Here is a 16,323-nt window from a genome sequence, read left to right on the forward strand (position 1 = left end):
CACTGCCTGACACACTGTGCTGCTCATGGGACAAGCAAGCCCTTTCCCAGATGGCACCAAATGTTCTACCGGCCTCAGGAGCCTGCTGAAGACACAAGTGATGAGGAGCCTGATCCTGCTTTCTGCGGAGGCTTCCCGCCTGCCCTGTGGCCAGGAGGAAAGCTGCCGCAGGGCTGGGCAGCCCCTGAGCTGTGGGAGGGCCTTGTCTTTCCCTCTGCTGTGGCAGCACCCACCAGGGCTGTGCTGCCCGAGCTCCTAGGGGCCCAGTCCAACTTCCCAGGAAGCCTGCTAGCACACCACCTCTCCCAGAAGCCCACCCAGGCTTCTAGCACCTCGCACATTGAGGCAGGGGACAGTGTATAAGTCAAGGTTGAATTTTAAGAGTTAAAAATTTGTCTTCAAAACTCAATTTATACACCGTGAAGTACAGTAACTTCCTCCTAACCTCCCTGAATGTCTGTATGTACCCTTGGAGTCCAGAGTCCAGTTGTGGGCCTCACAATTCAAGTAACATGGACAAATTAGAGTCCAGCAGAGAGTGACAAAAATTATTAGAAATTTCTAAAACATGTCTATCCAGCTAGCATGGTGGCAGCATGGTGGCAGGCTCACATGATTCGCATAGTGCAGTCCTGGGGAGCCCACATACTGTGCAGTCCCCAAGGTATGCAGCCCTCATGGTGCATGGCCTGGGGTGTGCAACTGCAGTATGCAACCCCCAGCTGCCATGAAGTTGAACAGCCCTCCTCTAAAACAATTTACAACAAAAGGCTGAAATAACTGGGATTATTTAGTCTGGAGAAAAGAAGACGGTGGGGGATTGATAACAGTTTTCAAGTGCCTGAAGAGTAGTTATGAAGAGAATAGGGAAAAAACTATTCTCTGTGGCCACAGGGGACAGGAACAATGGCTTTAAACTGCAGGAAGGGAAATTTAGGTTGGATTATAGGAAGAACTTTTCACTATGAGGGTGGTTAAACAATGGAAAGCTACCCAGCAAGGCTGTAGAATCTCCACCTTTGGAAGTTTTAAGAACAGGTCAGACAGACACATACGTCCGGGTTTTCCCTGACATGTCCTCTTTTATGGTCCCCTGTCCTTCGTCCAGGCAAGTTTTTTAAAATGCAAGCAAATGTCTGGGTTTTTGCTCTGCCACTGCTTTTCCCTGGCACTTCCAGCTTGGCTGCTTGGGGCTGGGGGCAGCAGGGGAAGGTGATTGGCTGTAGGGGGATCACATGCTCTGTGCATGTGGCCCTGGCAGCCACTGGCAGGTGAGAGAGACAGAGAGAGAATGCGTGCAAGCTTCATGGGCAGCAGGGCTGGGTGTCAGGAGTGAGAGGCACTGGCAGGGCTGTGGGGGTAGGGAGCTGTGGGTTGGGAGTGAGAGGCAGCAGCAGGACTGTGGGGGTTATGGCTTAGGAGTAAGGAGCACCAGCAGGGCACAGGCATATCCCTCCACCTCACTCCCATAGGAGTCCTCTTTTTGATACTGGAAATATAGTAACCTTAACTTAACTGGAATGGTTTAGTCAGGGATGATCTTGCCTTAAGCAGAGATTGGACTAGATCAGGGGTTAACAACTTTTTCAGGCTGAGGGCCAGATTGACACTCACCCCATGTTGCCAAGGGGCAGCGCTGGGCATTTTTCCCTGTGCAGCCACTGGGGAAAGCAGTGGTGGCTGGCTCCTAGCACCTGTCTGCTTTGCGCCTGCCTGCCTCTGACTTGAATGAAGTCAATCTTGCTGCTGAAGTCCCACATCTATGAGTCAGAGCAAATGGCTCTGTGGGTCAAGTCTGGCCTACAGGCTGTAGGTTGCTGACCCTTGAACTAGATGACCTGAGGTCCCTTCCAACCCTATGTTTCTACGATTCTATGCTTGGCCAGCTTAACAAAAATAGTAATAATTAATAGCAGATTAAGGAGAAATTTAGAGAAGAGAATTGGGGGTTTTTTGCCCTTCCCACCCCCTCCCTCTCCAAAATAGTTCTAAATGCTGTGATCTATTGAAGAGTCAGTCTTCTATTTTCTCCGTACTTTATACTCCTATATGAATAGGTATGGAGAACTGATACCTCCCACTGTCATAAGACTGACTTCAAATGAAGGGAAACTCTAGTGGATTCCAAATCATACACTGAAGTCACATCCTTGATGACATTTGCCCAAATACCTTTTTTTTTACCATTCTCTTACTTTGTACTTTTATGATTTGAAAAGTGTTGTTTGCCTTAAGATAGATAAAATACATGTTGGCCTCTTGCGTACATAGACACACACTCCTAATTGACTAGTCATGGAACTGAACTAACCTTTCATCTGTATAAACTCACTAAGATTATTTCATGCATTCTCATTTCTCCAGGTGCTATTTCTTTGTGAGAAGGAATTATCATTATAAATAACCCTCTTTTTTTGCAAAAGAGACACGCTTAATTAGATGTTTACATCTCTCTTCCACTCTCCATAAGCAAATTGTGAACTGGGATGAATGGACAGGACAGAATGAGGTGAATTTATATTTCAGTCACATAAATTCACCTCAGCAATATTTTCTCATTTCACTCAATTCCTGTAGCAATCCTCCCATTTTTCTCTGTCCCAATTAGCATGTGCACACCTGCTCTAGTAAAAAGCAGCTGCACTAACTGATAATATATTGGATGGTAATTTCAAACCATCTATATCTCTGTCATTAATCTGTCTCTGTCATACCTATGTAACAAAGGTGAGAAAAAAAGTTTTGCCTGTAAATAATGCTCTATTCTGAAGCACTCCTTGGTTCATCCATTATCACTTAGTGCATTTTGCTCTTAATTTATCTGAGGGAAGTGATGGTGCTCCTTTTAGACTTCATCACTGAGGAGAAAGTTATTCAAAGAGGCAAGTCTTGTATCTTGCCCTAAAATGGTCAAATTTGGACTTCTTCTGATCTTTGGTTATGAAACATTTTCATGGTCCAGAGAAGCTTTGCTTATGCCTGCTGAGTGGTTCTCCATGAACTCTTTTAATGCGGCTTTTTTTGCTGAGTGAAGATGGCTTGACAATTCACAGATGAAAGTTATCTCAGTGTCTCCTGATCTCATAAAAGCTTTGACAAATTAGTATACAGAACTGTAAGCTGATATGGAGTCACAGAAAACTGGTAGTGGCTATGATTCCCTCCCCTCCCTTCCTTCTCTCCTCCCTCCCCCTCTTCCCCTTTATAATGAATTGTCCTATTATAACTTGGATGCTTCAAGAGCATGGATCTCTTTCACTAGTTCCTCACCCAAGAAAAATAATCTTGACAGAAGAAGGCATGTGCACTGTACTGCAAAACAACCATGGAATATTTAAGTCATGTAGAGGCCTGATTTTGCAATCCTTCTGCAAGTAAAACCACCCCCTGACTTTATTTCATAAGAATTTCAGGATTTGACTCCTTGTTTCTGATTATCTGTATGGCTGTAACTGCTTTTCTAAAATGGTTATTCAGGGAGTTATTTTTTTCTGATCTTTTTCTCCCTCTAAATAAAAATGTTAAGTTGTTTTCTGGTAGTTGTTCTATGTAACTGTTTCCCAGCACAGTTTACATCGATTTTTCTTCTTTCCCTGCTGGATAATAAGTCTCTGAAATAATTTCTCTTTCCTACTGCATGCATGGTAGTAAATCCAGGGCAGATATATGAACCTCTGGCCAAATTTTTCTAAAATAATAGTAAACCATCTTTTATTACCCTGGTTTAAACTGTCCACTATTGAAGATCAGCAAGATCCGTAAGCTAGTGTATAGATTTGGAATCTTTATTAATGATTTTCCTCAGTTCAGTTGCTACTTCATTACAGCTGAACTAATAAGGGATTGCTGTGCTTTTGACACATCCAGCAGCAAGCTCTTCTCAGTTCTATTTCAGGTTCAAAGATCTTTACCAAATTTTAATTTTCTCTCTCTTGTGCATTACTCTCCTGTCATCCTGGTTGCTTCAGAAATGGATTTCCTTGCCTTGAGGGCAGCAGCTTATTATTGGGGGGCTGGAAAAAATATTCTACTTTGGACATCACTCCCCCAATGCGATGCATTTTGGGGGGCTTTTCTGTTCAGGCATAGGCTACTTCTAAACGAAAACACCTAACCGGAAATGTGGCTGGTCTGGATTTTCAAAATATATGTCTGTGGGGGTGGGGAGGGGGGTCATTCCCATTCAGAAACTTCTTCTTTGTTTTACTTTTTCAAAATATGTTCACCACGTAGTCTTGGAGAGACTCCCCCTACCTCCCCCCAACAAAACAAAGCAAAACAAAACAAAACAAAACAAAAAATGTTCAGTTTTGTTTCATACAAACAGAACAAAGAGGCCTTTGGAAGAAGGGAGGGTAGAAAGGCACCTTATAGACTAACTGAATGAGAGAGTCATCAATCTTTCAACTGTTAGGGATATCTCTTAGGTCACAGAATCCATTGCTTCCGCTATATTAATTTTCTTCTGATTAGGTATAACAATGTGTCCTCAAATTTATGCACTTCACATAATAAGATTTCAAAAAAGGTAAAGTATTTCAAATTGGTGAAATTGTGGCCCTTCATTGACAACTTAAATCATTTACTATTCATCTATGCCATTTCTGTTTAAATTACTCCTCTCTCAGAGTTTCCTTTTACTACAACTACTTGAATAAAAGATGAGTCCATTGCCCCTCTTCCCCCAGTCATTCCCCAGTCAACATGGGGTGGGGGAAAGCCCCTCATTTTACATTTGCATACAAGAAAACCTCACTAAATATATCATCTATATTTAAATTGCTGCCAAAAACAACATGTGGTCAGTAATGGAAACAAACTATAAAGTTGATTAAATGTAGCTAACACTGAGCATGACTATAAAACACGTGACCCATTTGGGGCAAAATACTGATCGGAACCTACCAAAAGTTTATATAACCTATCTGAATAAGATATATGGTAGTGCCCATTGTGCTCAGTCCCCTTCAGTGATCTTTTTCAGCCATTACACTGAATACATTTCAAGCTGCACCTTTCTTTCCCATTTCCATCTGTTCTTGTTTTTAAACCAGCCTTAAATATCTAGCAAATATCACTGAGCAGAGCCCTAGACAGGTTACCCAGAATCCCTCTGCTGCCCCCTCTTTCAGCCTGTTGCATATGAATATTGTGGCTCCTCCCTACATGAGCTGGAGCTAGATGAGGTTGCCCTGCACCTCATCAGCATATAAATTTTTGGAGGGTCCCAGGACTCATGAAAAGAACACCTGATTCCAGTCATGAGTGGGGAGCTAATTAGCACACAAATCTTTTGTGTGGGATATCTGGAGTACATACACATACTGAGTAGTGTTGAGCAATAGGGTCACCATGAATTTAAACACCGTTGTCTCTGCTGGGGCCCAGCCCAATGTACTGTATGTTAAATCATGAGCCTTTTGGCTTCGGACTAATGTCATGCATAGTCTGTACTATATATAAGTGGGTACAGAAGTGTTATTTAAAAGCATCTTTATGGAGTACTATTGCTAAAACTTGCAGCAGTTTCAAAACAGGTAAACTGTATCAATTTTAGATGACCTATGTCTATGGGTACCTGTAATAATTTCTTTATATGCAAATTACTACATGTATGTTTATTTCCATGTCAGTGTTTTCAAATTTGATTTTCATTTCTATGTGCTCAGGGAGAGCAGGGTCTGACAGTGAGGAAGGGTCTCTGGGGAAAGAAGTGTGGGGGAGAGGAGGGGACAGAGGACAAGGGGGCTATGACTCACCACATTTATTCTCCCTGTTGTAGCAGTGGGAGCACGACAAATTCCAGGTAAGCCTCCAATAATTAGATTCTATCCTTGGAAAAGTATAACAAATGTATACATTTCCCATATATAGAGTTTAATACTGGAGGGTCACCTTATAATCAAGGTCATATTATTTTCAAGTAAACAGTACTTTTTCTACTTAACCTTATAACAGAAGCATTGAACTGAGTTTGCTACCACAGTCATTTCCATGGTGATCAGTTTGTTTTTGTATTTTTAAAGATCAGTTTCTATAGAAAGGGTAGGCAGACGTGCCAGTCCAGGCATGTCTACGCCATCAAGAGACTGTGCTGGGGAGTGCCAATATGAAACATAGTGGCTAGGGAAAGACATTAGTCATAAACTGGTTTAAGTGATCAGAAACTGGTTTAAACCTGTAACAGAACAGATGTTCAGTGCACATACACCATTTTGAAAATGGCTGAAACCAGGTTGAGATAAACCTGGTTGAATGTAATATCAGACTTAACTGATTTGGCTCAAACAGGTTTATGCAATGTCTGTTCCAGACCCTTTGCTGGTTTAAGCTAAACCAGACACCCCCAGCACCCTGGCATGCTTTCGGGACTGGGCGGGGCTTTCTGCTCCACAGCAGGGTTGGCCCCTCCCCTCAGCTCCCTAGCTGGAGCTCGGCAGAGACTTGCAGTCACAGTAGAGTCTACTGGTTTCCCTATGCTTCCTCCCCCTCCCCCCGTCACCAGTTACTGCTTAAGCAGAGATCCTTTCCTCCTCTCTCCTGCAGCACGGGCTGTAGACAGCATGTGGTATGCTAGCTAATGCTATATAAGGCAGATAGGACAGTTCTGCTTAGGGCTTTTTGGAGCTAATAAACAGCTCAGCTGGTAATGTCCCTGCATTCCTTTCTTTAGAAAAAGATGTTTAAGAAGAGCTTGTAATGAGTGAGGCTTTGTTTTCTGATGGGGTGTTAAATGCTGATAACAGAGCTGATAAATGGTCTGTTATCGGGGGTGGGGGGCGGGGGGGAGGGGGCTCCCTAATTGCAGTGTCCTGCTGGGGCCTGGCCACACCCCCCTCAGCTCAGCTCTGTACAAGGGAAGGGAGGGCTGCTCTACCGCCCCTCAGCTTCTAGCTTGAGCCACTGCAGGCCTGTGCCTGCATTTCTGGGATATCTGTCTGATTACATAACTGATTTAGCCTAGCCAGGTTAGACTAACCTGCAAAAATTGAATCAATTCAGGCTCATGCTTTTTGAATGTCTGTCCCTAGGCAGTATGCCTTATCCACATGCATGACACCCTGAAAAGATGCAGCTGTAGCCACTGCAGTACAGTACTTGGTTCATGCCCATCATCACACGTGAGATAGAACTTGTGGACACAGCCATCACTGTGCTGAGAGCAGCTCTGTTGTATCCTTTCAAATATATCATGCTTCACTGAAACCCTCTCTAGTCCAGTTTTTTGACAGCTCAGACGTGTTTAATGTCGAAGTGAGTAGGTTAATTGTTTTTGGCCTGCAGAAGTTTCTGTTTTTTGCAGGTTTGTTCTAATATTTAATTGTGCTTCAAAAGTCACATGCCATGCTAGACAGACTTCTGTGTAATACTTCAGAAAATGCATGAAAAATTATACTAAATAACCAAGCATGCCACAAGTATATTTAGAATATGCTTATTTCTTTGTTTTTCAATGACCGAGTAATGAAATGGCCTGTATACCTAACTGAACATCTCTATTTTCCCATGATATTTGCATAATTAATTTGGTGCTTTATTTATTTATTTTTTTTTGTACTGAAAGATCCAGTGATCAAGTACTATCTTGTTACTGCCACATTTGCTTAAAAAAAACCACAAAAAGGCATGAAAAAGCACAAAATTCATTAGAGGAATAATTGTAAAATTAGTAGGTCCATTTGCACTCAAATATTGCATTTCCTACAAATAAATCATAACATGGAGATTCCACCGTCCTACTTTTCCTTCAGTTTTAACACTAGACCTGTGTTGGTTCTGTGTACATGACTTGCAACTTCAAAAACAGATTTTAAGTTGAAAAGTAGAAGACCCCTAAAGGAAAAAAAAACATTAAAAAATTCCCATCTTTGTACCTATTGTCTTTTATGGTAATGAGGTGGATTCCTGAGTGTCTGATCTTTTTCAGCATTCCATGCTCAGAATTCTCATTAGCTTCACTAAGAGCTCTCAGAATCATGTGTTCATAAGAGTAGGGCTCAAAGCAATTAACTAACATAAAACAATAGAAAAATGTTATGGAAAAAGAATCAGTAGATAATTTTACCACTCCACTGCTATCTTAGATTTTGCACATCAGCATATGCTGTTTTTAGTAAAAATGACATCCATTGCATCACCTGGTACATACATGTCTTAAAAATACCATTGTGTAAGAGTGACATAGCCATGATGGTCTAGAAATTATGCAAGAGGCAAGGATTTCTTAGAGTGATATCTTTTGTTGGATCAACTGTGTAGTTGGGATAAAGTTAGACAAGCTTTCAAATGCAAGATATTCTTCCTTGCACTTCGAAGCACTTTATTAAAAATTCATCCCCTCCAACGTTTTCATAGGAAAAATTGTACATCTGACAGCTGCCTGCCCAAGTTAAAGTGTAAAACTGTCATAGTAAATAGACAGTTTCCCTTCAGGCTTTAAAAGAACTATCAACTGCACATTTTATGAAAGGTAAGGTTATAGTGAATGCTAGTAAAACAAATTGAATTGTGCTGCTTTTGAGATCCCACAAGAGTACCTTGTCCTGTCCCAGGGGGAAGTCTCTCCACCAACTGGGATTTGCTTATTCTATCACCGGCTGTTTCAGAAGCATGTGGAAGAAGCAGCAAATTTTGTTATTGTTTCTCCTGCTAGCACCACAGGTTGCTCTAAGGACTTTAGTGTCAGGAGCAAGAGAAACCTATTTCTCTTCCTCCTCACCCTCCCCCAAGGCATGTGGTGAGAAGTAGGTAAACATAGCAAAATATCTTCATTGCCTCAAGTTTGGCTCATATTGGCCAACATACACGCATTCATGCATGTTTTATGGATTCTGAGTGGCTTTACTTTCTGCACCCCTGGGTTTCCTGGCTTTGTCACTATTACTCATATAGTGATCTCCAAAGACCTGTCTGTTTTCTCTTTGCCTGAATTAGCCCCAGGTCCTCTCCTAGCTACACAATGCTGCTCTCTTATCTCTAGAAGGCTTTCTCTGTTAGGGTCTTCTTACACAGTAATGTTGGGTGGCTCCTGGAGCACTTAACCCATGGATTGTGCACATTAACACTTTAAAATGGTTTTAAGCACTTGTTATGCAGCTCAAAATTATGCCATTCCAGGGCAGGATTATCTCTGATTCGCACTGCTTGGATCCTGTTTCATTAATGTGTGGCCACTCCCCACAGATGTGCTGCCCAAGTTGAAATTCTTCCAATATCCCAGGGTATCTCACATCCACCCCTGTAGGGCAGGGATAGAAGCCTGTCCTAGCTCACCAGTCCTCTAGCGGCAACTCACAGCTACAGCTCCTAGCCCTGTCCCTGCTCACCAGGCCTCTGGTGGCAAGTTACAGCTGTGCAGGTGTGGGAAAATCAGAGGTTTCTAGACTGAAGGTGTGACTGCTCCAAATTCCAGACTATCAGTAACACCGATCAACATTTGTGCAGCTCACAGTGTAAAGTGCAACAAGGCCCTTACCCATAGCCACTTAAGTTCCCATGTCTTCCTACCTTGTCATGGCTAGTTCAGTTGGTAGCAGAACTAGGGACTGGCCTCCTGGCGTGAGAGGAGAAGCCAGCAGTATTCAGGGAAGGTTTCTATTGGGCAGTTGGAAGATGCTCTGCTAAGAGTCCTCAACACTGACTTACCAAACCTGGGACTGTCCTGGCCAAATCTCAGCTCTTGGCAGGCAGGGGAACCATGGGGAAGATCAGAAGTAACACTCCAAGAGGGGAGGAATTATGTTGGTGAAGTCAATATTAGGACATAAGGGCCATATTCTTAAAGGTATTCAGGAGCCTAATTTCTGTTGAAGTCAAGGGAATTGGGTACCTAAATGCCTTTCAGAACTCAGGCTCTAAGTAATTTGAGCAACTCCATACAGGAGGCCAACTGACTGGCCCTGTGTCATCCACAAAGGGATCTATTCTTCATGATGATGATTTGATTACTGACCTAACACCACCAACGGTTTCACTTCACAAAGGCCTACCCATAGAACTAACAAATGAGCTGAGTTGTACAGAAGCCAGCGACCTAGATGATTCAAACCATTTCCCAGTGCCCATCCGTAAGTCTCCTCAAACATTTCTTCTATTGAAAACAAAATGAAAATGCTTTTTATAAAAAGGAAGGAGCCGTTTCCCTTTGGGGGATATCATCTGTGCCAATGCTAGGATCTTGTGTTTCAGTTCTCTTCTCCTCTCCTCTCCTCTCTTCCAGTGTAGCCCTATTTTATAAGTCTCTATGGGGCAGCAGAAGGATTCATATTAGATGTCATCCCCATTACTTGTCTCCTTGACACTTGAGCTAATGAGGCAAGAGCATCAATCAATAGCAGCCATTAGAAGACCTGGCTGAAGCAAGGCCACTGCTTATGAAAGCTTATGCTGTGCATTTCTGATTTAGTTAATCTATAAGGTGCATAAGCAAATTTATCCTGCTTCCTGCCTGACTTCAGGCTAACATTGCTAGCTACCTCTCTGCATTCATTAAGCCAGTGTTTTATACAGGCATGTGTAGCTATCCAGTTTATGTGGGTAAATGTGAGGGTTTGTGTGCCAGTGTTCAGGCAAAAAAAATCAGGCACTGAAACATTTAGCCTACACAACCCTCTAGTTTCTCAGGTGCATTGCTTTGCATTTTGGTGAAAAGAAAAATGACTCATCAAATATCTGTTTACTCTTTCAGGCTTTTCCATTACGGGAGAGCCATTTTACCATATGTACAGGGGTCTGGTACTCACTCCCAAAGAAAACTGATACTTCTCTACATAGCTCCCAATTGTTCTTTGATTCTGAATATACTAGTAAGACTCCGCACTCATTCCTCAATGTTTTTACAAAAACAGGTAAGTATAACTATTGCTATTGTATTACCCAGGTAAACTAAAGCACAAAAAGCGGCATGGTTTATTGAAGTGGTCGTAAATGAGTTGCACGTCTGGAAACCGATCAAACTCCTGTCTTCTGGTTGTGGGGGGACTGGGGAGGGAACACATCAACCAAATGACCAGGATATGATGCTTTGCTCTTGTTTCTTTCAACTTTAATTTTGCTTTCCTCTGATCTGGTTAAAGGACTGATTCGCTGAAGGGAGAGGATATAATCTCACAGCTAAAGGAGAGAACTAGGGATTAGAATGTTTAGGTCTATTGGTTTTTGCCACAAATCCATTGTTTTACCTCAAGGAATTTATTTAATCTTTCTGTGCTTCCCTCTGACCAGCCACCTCTCTCATAGGCATGTTGAGAGATTTAGTGAACTAATACTTGGAAATTGCTTTGAGATCCTCAGCTGGGAGGGACCACTGCCCAGGTGAAGTGATAATATTAAAATACTCTCTATTTTTACTGCAATCTTTCATTAGCCCAACAAAATATATAATTTGTAAGTCTCTATGTTGAATTTTCATATGTATTAATTATTTGTCCACTAGACAGACATGGACACTACAGTCCTGTGCTAAAACATTTTCCTGTACAAAAGTCTTGTAGAGGCAGCCTTTCTTGCATATAAAAGGTTGTGCACGTGTGGCAGGATGGAAGCATGAGAGAGGGAAGCTCTTGGTTGTGACTAATTATTATTTTTAAGTAAGTAGAGCTTTTGAAAATATGATTAAGCAAATAGAATAAAAGTTAAATCTAAATTGCTAATTATAAAGCAACAAGCCTGTAATGATATCATGTTGGTGGTTAAACTCACTCAGTCTTAGGAGTTTTCTTATAATAATTGTGCTCCTCACTTTAATAACATCAGCTACAAGAAAATAACAAATTTTAATCAGGCCAGACTATAGGGCCTTAGGGTACATTTCAGTCACCCTAGTGTAAAGAATGCCTGAGGCAATTCTCCTCCTTAATAGGCATTTTCCACAACACACTGTGAAATGATCATGCTAATTATTATAAAGATAGATTTTTAAATCCTCCATCTAGGGCTCCGTGCCTGGGAATCAGGCTGCATTTATCATCAGCATCAATAATCGCTGCTAGGGATTTGCTAATGATCTATTAACCTTTTTCACTGTCAAAGATCTTGTACTCACTTGATGGTAGATGGTTTCCCAGTTCTCTCTCAGTGCTCCCCAGCTGCTGACACTGGAGGACTTCTTGTCCAGGTAGATTCTGATGTGCTCCTCCAGCTCCTGGTTGACCTGTTCTAGAGCTCTCACTTTATCTATGTACTCTACCAAGCGCCCATTCAGGCTTTCATAAGACAGGCCCCTTGCTTTTTCCAGACCCTGGGCTAAAGGCACCGTTGAACTGGAGCTACGCAGTCCCTGTAGGAAGACACTGCTGATGCCCAGGGCTCTACGGGACACACGGGTCCCAAGACTGCTCACTCCTCCAGTGGGGGCAGAACCCACATAGACACCTCGGGGTCTGGAGAGGACTCCTCCGCCCCCAACGCTTACCCTGCGGCTGCTGGCTCCAATGCTTTCTGTTGTGGAGGAGGGCTGCTGCCCCAAGAATGAAGACTTACGCCTTGGCAAGGGCATGATGCACCTGGGTCCACTGAACTGCACAAATTGGCTTTCCCTTGTCGCTCCTCTGCTGTACCCACACTGGTAGGAGTTGCCGACCCAAGTGGGTTTTTGGTTTTGTGTTGTTGTTTGCTTTGTCATACGTCCTTCTGGAACGTTAGCTTTGTTCTTTCACTGACCAACACAGACGTATTTGTCACATTGTTTGGGGAATTTTCACAGGCTCAGCATTCCATTTCAAGAGAAATCTCTGCTTCTGCTGCAGCTGCAAGTATGGCATGTAAAAAGTACAATGCTATTTACAGTAACAATACAACAGGAATTCCTTACCCTGTATATGTAAAAAATAATACAGGAGCTTTCTAGACTGACAGCCAAAATTCTTAGCTTTAAATACGTAAAACATGCACTGTACAGATGCACAGGACTAGATCCCTTAACTATTTTAAGTACATTTTTTTCAGAAAAAGTCTTATTTTATGCCAAGTAGTATACTGCTCAAAGTGAGCATGGGTGTCAATGTCTGGTTCCCAGCATGCATCCATAACTTCCAAAGTTAACAGAAACTCACTGCAACCCAACTGGATTCTAGTTCGGATTGCAGAATTCTTCACACAGTTCCTTTGGTTTTCTGACAGTGCTTGAAATACCCCTCTCTCCATACTTTAACTTCATCTTTACAACCAAAAGAGTTGCTACATCGTAGCCACCAGCCATCTGGCAAAAGATTGCACAAAGACTTTCTGAGTTACTGATCTTTGTTCTGTTTAACAGCGCATAGTTACTGAACCCTATCCATTCAGTTTAACACTATCTACCATGGCTTGCACATTCTATTTTCTTCATTTTTGAAATCTTCATAGTTTAAATGCTCAGAAAGGAAGTATAGTGACCAAAAAAGAAAATAGCTAAGCAACATTAAAAGATTTTCCCCATTCTTTTTTTTTTTTTGCTTCAGTTTTCTTTTTGGAGTATTTTTATTGCAGATGGGTGAGTCTCTTTATAGGTTGGTAGATGATATGGTAGGCAACTGGCATAGTATTTTTCATTGTTTAGTATGTTGCCATTCACAGGACAATAGATGCTTCAAAATTAGGAAACCACAATTATTTCACTTTAGGATTGATATGTAGGTATGTATCCAAGTGTTTGTAGTGTACTGATGTCAAGCATTTATCTCATGTGGCTTAGGTTTAGATGAGGGCATTCAGCTAAAGTCTTTTATAAGATGGAAATGGACAAGAAAGTCCAACATGTGTATGTATGCAAGTAGCTGCCTGGGTATGTGTTTGGAAATTTAGGACAGCTATTTTATTTCAGATGTGGCTTGTAAAACTTGACTTATATAAGGTAACAAAGATACTTGGATTTCCCTGTAATTGCTTTGTTTGTCATGAGTGATAAGGTGCCTGATATTAGTTTGAACTACTCTGCATACTTGGGTTTTGGGTCTGTCTAAGTTTTGTGCTTCTTTGCTTTACATGTATTTTAATGATGACTAGCTTCCATGCTTTTTTTTCAAGAACAGTGTATCAGTTGTGGCTTGTTATTAAGAAGTTACACATGTGGGATATGTGATATCTGTGCTGCAATGTCTCTTATTTTATTAGATTGTAGAAGGATAGCTTTGTTATTGGAAAGATTAAATTCACTAGCTGTTTTCTGCAGAGTATTGGAATTGTAGATGTACCCAGGAATTCAAGGGCAATGGTAGGCATGTGTACTTATGGGTATTCATATTTAATCACCATCCTTGTATGGATCAGCTAAAATGTTGATACCTTTCCTAAACCAAGCCATCCTAAATACTGATTATTTCTAATATGTATTTCTCTTGGTATGGGAGCTAGGATATTAGTTTAGATGTACGTTGAGAAGTATGTACATTTCTCTCTAAATATTTTCTATCTTTGTGTTTCTAGAAAGAGTGTTGAGTTATGGGATAAGAGTGTTTAAAGTCCTTTTAATCTATGTGTCCATGTCCTCCAGCTAGTGTAGAATCCACTGTATATACATTAAGATATTTAGCATTTCCTTGGTCCTTAATTCTCCAGGAAATGTTCTGTGATCATTTAAACTAGACAACAGACCTGTGGCATCCTTTCAAATTGGGAATTATAAACTGTCCAGGCCAAGGGGGCAGGGCTGTCCAGGTAAGATTATGGTCCTGGCATCTTAAGCATATTCAGTAATGTGCTGAATTAGTGAAATCTCTAGAGAACCTCTGTTGCATTGGCTTCTGTAGAGCCCCTTGGGTAAATTATATCTGCCCCTGCATTCCCTTGGAAGTACCTCAAGCTGCGGTACTTCCCAGAAACCTATGGCCCATGGGCCAAATCTGGCTAACAAAGATGTCGATCCGGCTTGCATAGAGAGCATTGGATAGCACCTAGCTGAATTGCACCATCCATCTGCTCTGCAGTGCTCCCCTCCACTGCAGAGCCTAGTGCTCCACAGCCTCTGAGCTTGTGCTTGCTGCAGAGAGGCTGGGAATCTGAGTACAGGCTGCTAGGAGCAGAGACTTCTGGTGACAGCTGGGTGGTAAGCTCCAGCCAACCCCTGCTTTAAGCAGTGCAAGGTGGTTTAAACACTACCTGTCTTTCTGCAGAGGTGAACATGGGTGATGTGACCCTTGCTAGTACAGGAGGGTGAAGTTTGCAGATCTGTGCTATCAGGTGCAAGGAAACAGAGATGCATAGCTTTTATCCCTCCATTGAACATATGTACATTCCACTGTTCCCATTATGTCTACAGACAGCGACTTCTTCATGGTTAATCTTAGAAAAATGTTACTGCTCTGATTCAAGAAAATAAACTAAATCAGCCATAAGATCCATTCTAACCTTTCCTTTTTGTGACTTTGTAACAAGAGATTTAGCAGAATTTACAGATTTCATTGGAATCTGATAGGTCAAACCATGAGCACTTCTGCTAGGGCCTCAAACTTGCAACTTCTTGGGCTGTTAACCATGCACCTGTACCACTCCAGCCCACTTTAACCTTCACATCCATGTGACTTTAGAGTTTGGTGAAGACTGTAGCTCAGGTTCTGAGTTATGCCCTAAGTACAAAGAAGCTGGGAGGAATGGGGGGTAGGAAGAGGGAGAGGGGCAGGAATTTGTTAACAATCTGTCTTTGAGGCCTTTAGGCCTGGGGTTGGTATAGTGAGTTGGATTCCTGACATGAATTAAAGCACTTCGAAAGATACCTAACTTATGTCCATCTATATCCCTGCATCTCCAGGACTGCTCTGATGGTTTGAAACGGCTAGTCCAGATGCATCATGGTCACGTTCCCTTTCCTCCAGTCATGCCTGCCATGCCATGGGACAAAGTACATGTTCAAAGATATTACACTGACTCTCCCAGGGATTTTTAGCTCTGTTTGCAGCCAGCTGGAAAACTGGTAAATTCTGTATTATGTCATAGTCTATTCTTGATTAAATCATAGAAGCAATTAGCAAAAAATGCTACATGTGAGTGATGGACAGAGAGAAAGAGAGACAGAGAGAGAGAGGAGGGCTTAGACTTCATAGGGGAAAGCCCATTTCAGGCAGTGAACAATAGAAAAGGGAATCTCAGGAAGAAAAAACCCCCAAAATATGCACTCTGATAGCTGTATTAGGCTGCTCAAGGATGGAACGACCTTGATTTAGATTAAGGCATTACATTTTCCATGCTATTCTCTATTATTTCTTAATATTTCCTGATAGGTTGTGCTTTATCGACTACCACCATGTTTAATTTATTTGGCTACTGAGATTTATAGGTATATTTTATAGGAGACTCACATTTTAGTGCCATTACAGCACACAGTCAACTATTTGAATGGGTAGGATTAAA

At 41.8% G+C, this 16,323-nt stretch overlaps 1 protein-coding gene and 1 long non-coding RNA gene across 4 annotated transcripts in view; one reads left to right on the plus strand and one right to left on the minus strand.

Annotated features, from left to right (window-relative positions):
- Positions 1-13,128, minus strand: part of BFSP2 (beaded filament structural protein 2) — a 32,753-nt gene extending 19,625 nt beyond the window's left edge. For both annotated transcript variants that reach the window (XM_059728778.1, XM_006261938.3), the window contains exons 1-2: positions 13,053-13,128; positions 12,044-12,746 (exon numbers count right to left, since the gene is read on the minus strand). In XM_059728778.1, the coding sequence (XP_059584761.1) occupies positions 12,044-12,622 (579 nt within the window). In that variant the 5' untranslated portion in view covers positions 12,623-12,746; positions 13,053-13,128. The remainder of the gene's footprint in view (positions 1-12,043; positions 12,747-13,052) is intronic.
- Positions 1-16,323, plus strand: part of LOC132250889 (uncharacterized) — a 166,151-nt gene that overhangs the window by 32,609 nt on the left and 117,219 nt on the right. The gene's annotated exons all lie outside the window — the stretch shown is intronic.

Source organism: Alligator mississippiensis, chromosome 5 (genome assembly GCF_030867095.1).
Source record: "Alligator mississippiensis isolate rAllMis1 chromosome 5, rAllMis1, whole genome shotgun sequence".
NCBI classification, from domain to species: domain Eukaryota; kingdom Metazoa; phylum Chordata; order Crocodylia; family Alligatoridae; genus Alligator; species Alligator mississippiensis.